The following is a 6,955-nucleotide window of genomic DNA, read 5'->3' as shown; positions in this document are numbered from 1 at the left end:
ACAGGACGCAGTTTGAAAATATTTATTTCAGGGAAAATTGACTTTCTTACACTGGAGTAAAGGAGAGGCGATGGCCCCAACTATTGGCGAACAAGGGGGTACTCTTCTTGTACGGAAGATTCAATCCACAGACCCAAAGTAATGCTTCTATTACAGCATCTGAGAAATTAACTTATGGTTTTGTAACTCTGGTTTGAGTTGGTCCATTATGAATCATAATGAATTCATTTAAACACCTGTGAATGTAACCTCTGTGAAGGTTATGCTGTTCGTTTAGGTTTAATTATTGTAATCATTCTGAGCATCAGTTTATCACATATTTCTGAAAATAAGCAGTGGTAAAAAGTATGTTAACTTGGCATCGTCACCCATGAGCTTGATGATTCAATCAATGCTCTCTGAACCGAATCTTGTTATGATTTTCTTTCTGTTCAATATATCTTTCATATTGGGTTTGGATACGATTTCAAGGGTTACTAACTTTATGATTTTTCTGGACAGCCGAATTTTTGTTGGGGATGTCATTGTTGTGAAGGACCCTGAAAATTCTGATAACTATCTCGTCAGAAGATTGGCTGCCACTGAAGGATATGAAACGGTGTCTAAGGATGAAAAAGATGAGCCATTTGTTCTTGAAAAGGACCAGTGCTGGGTATTGGCTGACAATGAAAAATTGAAGCCCAAGGCATAAAATATTAGTAATACAACCAATAAAAGTTTGGGTTGTTATTCTTATTATATAAATCTATAAAACAAACAGTAATCTGGTTCACATATTTGATTCTAGAGGCTGCTTGTTAGCTATTACATGCATTATTAAACTTTTTTTATATGGTTTTGACGAACCTGACCCATATTCTTCATTATGCTTTGTCTTCGTTTTTTCTTTGTTTGAGATGATAGGACGCTAAGGACAGTCGGGTATTTGGTCCAGTTCCCATGACTGACATAGTTGGTCGAGTTATATATTGTCTGCGAACAGCTGTTGATCATGGTCCTCTTCAGAATAGGTAACTCCTTTATAGTAATTATTTAACTAAAAAGCATTGGTTTCACATTAGGTAAAAGTTCTGTTGATTGTGTTGAAAATTTTATGTTCCGGTCACAGTCATTACAGCATGCGAAAGGATTCTCCAGTGTTGGAAGTAGAGCTGGATATCGATGGCATGGTGAAGAATCACAAAGCCTAAACTGTCTACACTTAACTGTCTATCTATCTATTGTCTTTGTTACACCTTTTCTTCCCTGTGTAGATATCTTAAACTTTAACATTGAAATGGAGATAATAAAAAAATCAAAGGGGGTATTTAGGTTCATGTGTTATTCGGAAGGATTGTTGTTTGATCGTATGAGATGCAAGGCAATTGTGGAAATTTCATGATGCCATCTTTCCTTGGGCTGTCTGCTTTGTGTTGGATTTTGAGTTCCAATTATATTGAACAATTGCTTATGGAACGTCTATAGTTTCTAGATTGAATAGCTTAGTTATATTTGGTTGATCCTTGGAGTCTCAGGAACAGGTTCCTGGCCTCTTTGGTTTGTGGTTTATTTTCATTGAGAGGAAGCATGGTTTGTTATGTTTTTTAGGCAGAAAACAGAAAAATATATGTTAGGATTCAAATCGGTGGGTGTCTTGTACCTTGAAGAAAGTTTTGGCGCAAAAAACACAATCATGACTTGGAATATGATGGATGGTTGGAATCTAAGAGCAAGAGAAATATAAATTGATGGCTTGAAACCTGATATTCATTCAAGTGCAGTGATAGTGTTGTACATCAATCAGCGGTTGAATCTGCAGGACTTGATAAGTAAGAAGAAGAGGTCTGTTCTGGGGCAGTTCATGCAAATGGTGTTAAGTGATGATGTGGACTGGATGCATGGTTTAACGAACCGGACCGGTTATCGGCTATGCTACCGGTTCACTGGTTCAACCGGTCGAACCGGTTCGATCGGTCTGAAGAACCGGACAACGTCATAATTATTTAAAAAATTAAATAAAAATACTAAAAATATTTAATAAAAAATAATTTTTTATATCACAAGTCATATTCAAAGCAAGTTATAACATATATAAGTTAAAAACCATAAAATCAAGTGAAACAATAATTCAAATTAACTACAACATAATATTTAAGGTAAAACATATTAAATAATAAATATAATTATATAACTATAATTAAAAAATAAATTTAGGGCTAAAAAATCATAACAAAATGATATTGTTTGGTTTAATTTTTTTTTAAAAACAATCTCACATGGCTAAGAAACATAGAAGAGCATCCCAAAAGTCTAAAGAGAAAAAAATATAAGAACAAAACAATCCTACATGGATAAGAATCATAGAAGAGCATCCTAACTAACTTCTATAAATAATAGAGGTAATTTGGCATTCAAAATCATGGAGCCTTTTGGTGAGCATTGAGTGAACTATTCTTTCACTTCAATCAAACTCGAATTTTAGGCTTCAATCGAGCTTCTAAATTTTTTTCGAGTTCAAGCTTTTTCGAGTTCAAGTTTCAATATTATATTTCGAGTTCGAGTTGAACTTGATAATTTTTAACTCATGAGTTTGAGTCGAGTTGAGCTTACTTTTAAAGTTTTCAAGTTCGAGTCGAGCTCAGCAATACTCGAGTTCGACTTGGCTTGTTTAACAAACGACGTCATTTGGTTTAAATTTTTTTTAAAAAATTGACGGGTTTTTCCGGTTTTCAGCCGGTCAAGTTCGAACGGTTCAGCGATTTCGGCCGGTTCACTAATAGCGATTCAACCTGTATAGATTGAACCGAATTAAATAACGATTCCCGGTTGAACTGGTTGAACCGACCAGTCCGATCTGATTTTGAAAATACTGATTGGATGAGTAAATTCTTGGTGGACGTCTGCCTTTTCACGACCTATCATTCTGTTTTTGTCATGAATATGATATTAGTGTTGTCCTCTTTGATTATTACGTGGGTCTTTCAAAACTTGTCATCCCAAGCGTGCGTCCTCATGATTACGATGGGTAAATTGATAGCGTTTTTACCCAAAAATATCTAAATATATATTATTTACCTGTCAGATGTCGTTTCTCCAAATATTATTGATTTAGCACCTTTTGGTAGTAAAGCGTAGTTGATCAAATGCGCCTTGCATACGTGGATGGAAGGTGCGGATCATCAAGCGCACCTTCTGTCCAAGCTGGCGCCATAGAGTAAAGCGTGGGTTCTCAAGCGCGCCTTCGATGGGATTCTGACACATGCTGGAAGGTGTGGATCATTATCCGCGCCTTCCATTATTCCCCATTGCCCCTTCAATTATTTACCCAGGCCGACAATTGATCATCCCCTCCCCTATAAATATCGACTCAAATGTAAATATCGAACCACACACAAATTCAACAATATTCTTCCTCTATCAATTCTTTTTATTAAGCTAAGTAAAAGATTTTATAGTTTTTAGAATGTAAAATTATTTTTATTATATTATATTTATTTCATATTTAATTGTTTGACCAAATTTATTGTATTAATTATGTTTTATTTCTTTTTGTGATTTTAAAATAGAAGACAAGATTATATCTCGAGATATTTTTTTCGATACAGTAATAATATTAAATTGTGTTATTTAAATTATTGTAAATATTTTAAAAAAAATTAGTATTAGTTTATATTTCAATTCGTATATTAGAAACAATTAACGTCGTTTTTTGCGGATATAAGACTCAATATTTCAAACTCACAAAATGATGTATATTTCAGCTATTGTTTATTATGATGGAAAAATTTGGGAAGATAGAATCAGTGTTGTCTTTGCATCAAATGATTCTGTCAGCTTATCCCTTCAAGAGGAACATTACTCTTGAGGAGCTAATCACTAAAATTTCAAAGAATATCTATGTTGGAAGTACTAGAATATTGTCCTCATTTCAGTACAAATTTCCAACATCACTATTTCCATTAACTTATACAAAGTTCAAACTTTCCAACGATGACGATGTTGCTATGATGGTTGATGCTCATAATTAAAATTCAGACGTTGTTATATAAATGTATGCCAAATTTTTTGAAGTATATGCGGTTCGTGATATATCATTATGCTCCCACTATGGGCTGGCTCAACAAGTTAATCAAGTTGACAGCTCAACTCAAGTAATGTGTAATGATTTTAACTCGTTAATGGGAAATCCACATCATGGTACCATCTTATCAAGTTCAATGGGGAAACATTCATCAGCAACTTGTTACGATCTTTACCGATGTGCCTCTACGAACAATCTGTATGGCATCATCGCTTCCAATTAAGGGAAAGACATTTATCTACCAATTTATTTGACCTGAATATGGAGATGCCCTCGATGCAGTAATTTGTTCAGTGTCCATTTGATACAATACCTTCAAGTTCCAGGGGAGACATTCAACTACGAGCTTCTTCGACCTCAATGTAGATATGCCTATGACACAACGTTCAGTTCAAAACCCATTTGATACGATGGCTTTAAGTTCAAGGGGAAGACATTCAACTGCCATCTTGTTCGACCTAAATATCGGCATCACAGAGGAACCCTAATCTCCACTATAAGAACCTCTTCGTGAGCCCGGTGAGAATGGTATTGAGAATGGACAATTCGTTGAGCCCAAATCACTACAGCTCAACATAGACTTCGATGATGATGATGTAGATGAAGTTTCCGCAAATACGATGCACATTGAACCTCCAACACACATATATGAGCTAACTATGATGCATTGTACGAGCCAGAATTTATGAATATGCCTAATGTCGGTGAGTACGAATTTAACTCATCAAGTCATAATAATTCACTCTATACTTAGAATAATTGTTGTTAATGCAAAATATTAGCATAAGTGCTTTGTGGTAAGTCTGAACATGTGAGGTTGTTTGCAAAATATTTAAATCAACACTTGTCTTTATTTTGTTTATTTCAATAGTCTGCATATTTATTTTATCTCAACCAAACTTTTCTGCAATCATACATTATATTATTTCCTTGTTTTATTAATATTAGCTTTTTAGTTTGACAAGATAATAGGAATTAGCTTGTGACAACTTGTTCTAGTTGTGGAGAAGATTAAAATCGTAGACCAATCCCAGAGGAGATGATAACTCACTTACCCTATATTACTTGATTCGATTGTGTATACCTGCACAAAATTGCTTGCCTTAGTATATACATTTACAAACGATCAAGTTTTTGGCGCCATTGCCATGGATTGGCAACTGACGAAATTTTTATTCACCATAGCAAGTTTTTCTTGTCGCCTTATATTTATCTTGTCTAACGTAGTTTATTATTTTCTTTTGTAGGTTTTTATTGCATGACCCTGAGATCTGCTGGTAAACCATTGAAACCATTCGACCCTGAAGTTGAACAATCATTCAGACAGAGGCTACGTAACCAAAGAACCAGAGAACATTTAAACCAACTACAATTACAAGGCAACAACATGGGAGATCACGACGATCCAGATGCAACAATTAATCTTCAAGTTGCAAGACCAAGAGCGATACAAGATCATTTGAACCCAATTCTTGATGACCTCAATCCAGGAATAGTGGCACATGAGATACAAGCAACTCATTTTGAGCTTAAACTAGTGATGTTTAATATGCTAAATTCTATCAGCCAATTCGATTGTTCACCCAATGAGGATGCTAGACAACATATTCGTGCTTTCCTTGAAGTATGCGACTCGTTTCGATAACAAGGAGTGTATGAAGATGTGCTTAAACTAAAATTTTTCCCTTATTCCCTACGCAATAGAACGAGAGCTTGGCTCAGTGGAGTTCTTTCAGGCTCGATGGAGTCATGGGTAGATTTATGCTAGAGTTTTCTACTTCGATATAATCCGCCCAATATGAATACACAGCTTCGCAATGATATTGCAAGTTTTTTCCAAGGAGATGATGAATCAATGTACGAATGTTGGGATAGGTATAAAAGTCTACTTCGTAAATGTGTCAACCATGGATTTCATGACTGGACTCAAGTAGTTATGTTTTACAACGGAGTTAATGCACCTACTCGAATGATGTTAGATACCTCAGCAAATGGCACTTTACTTGACAAATCACCCGAGGAAGCCTTTGATATCCTCGATATGATAGCAAATAATGATTATCAATTCGCAAATACAATATTAGGAACCGGTAGAAAAATATATGGAGAATATGAATTAGAGGGTAATGATTCAGTAACTGCTCAGTTTTCTACCATAACTAATATGTTGAAAAATTTACAACGTCCTAATGAGGTAAGAGAAGTCAAGGTGACCAACAAAGCATGCATATTTTGTCACGACAACCATCATGAGAGTGAATGTCCTGAAAACCATGAGTCCACTAATTTTGAGGGCAATTACAACTGGAGCAATAATAACCCCTATTCAAACACGTATAATCCTGGTGGAGACAACATCCAAAATTTTCATGGAGTAATCAAGGGAACAGTAACAATCAAGCAGCCAGTTACAATAGGCCACATATGAGTAATGCAGACCATCAATATTTTCAGAACCAACATCATCAGTTGCCCTGGCAAAACAATAAAGGTACATCTTCTTCCTCTAATACTAATTCCAATACTAAGTCTTTGGAGTTGTCATTGCAGGAATTTATAGCCTCGATAAAAGAATTCATGGCCTTAACAAAGACCTTGATGCACAAGCATTCTGCAACAATTAAAAATCTAGGAAATTTGTTACAAAGCCAAGCCACACTTTGGTAAAGCCATAGTTCATCTCTAAGAGCATTGGAGAATCAAGTGTGCCAAATTGCTATGTCATTACATTCTCGCCCATAAGGAAATCTCCCTAGTGATACTGAAATCACTAAGCATCATGGAAAGGAGCAATGCAATGTACTTACAGTAAGGAGTGGAACACATGTCAACCAAAACTACAAGTTTGGGGGAGAACACCTGAATAATCATCGCCATGGCATAACCCAACCAGAG

The 6,955-nt window shown here is 35.4% G+C and overlaps 1 protein-coding gene across 1 annotated transcript; it reads left to right on the top strand.

Moving 5' to 3' along the window:
* Positions 1-459: 459 nt before the first annotated feature.
* LOC120173958 lies at positions 460-1,265 on the top strand. The gene is made up of 3 exons (XM_039180980.1): positions 460-685; positions 904-1,010; positions 1,109-1,265. Exons 1-3 carry the CDS (start codon positions 485-487, stop codon positions 1,188-1,190), a joined length of 390 nt encoding a protein of 129 aa, XP_039036911.1. The 5' UTR covers positions 460-484; the 3' UTR covers positions 1,191-1,265.
* Positions 1,266-6,955: the final 5,690 nt, after the last annotated feature.

The sequence above is a fragment of the Hibiscus syriacus genome, unplaced genomic scaffold (assembly GCF_006381635.1).
Source record: "Hibiscus syriacus cultivar Baekdansim isolate YM2019G1 unplaced genomic scaffold, ASM638163v2 tig00111996_pilon, whole genome shotgun sequence".
NCBI classification, from domain to species: Eukaryota; Viridiplantae; Streptophyta; class Magnoliopsida; order Malvales; family Malvaceae; genus Hibiscus; species Hibiscus syriacus.
The sequence above is the reverse complement of the archived record's forward strand: the minus strand, read 5'-3'. Positions and strand labels throughout refer to the sequence as shown.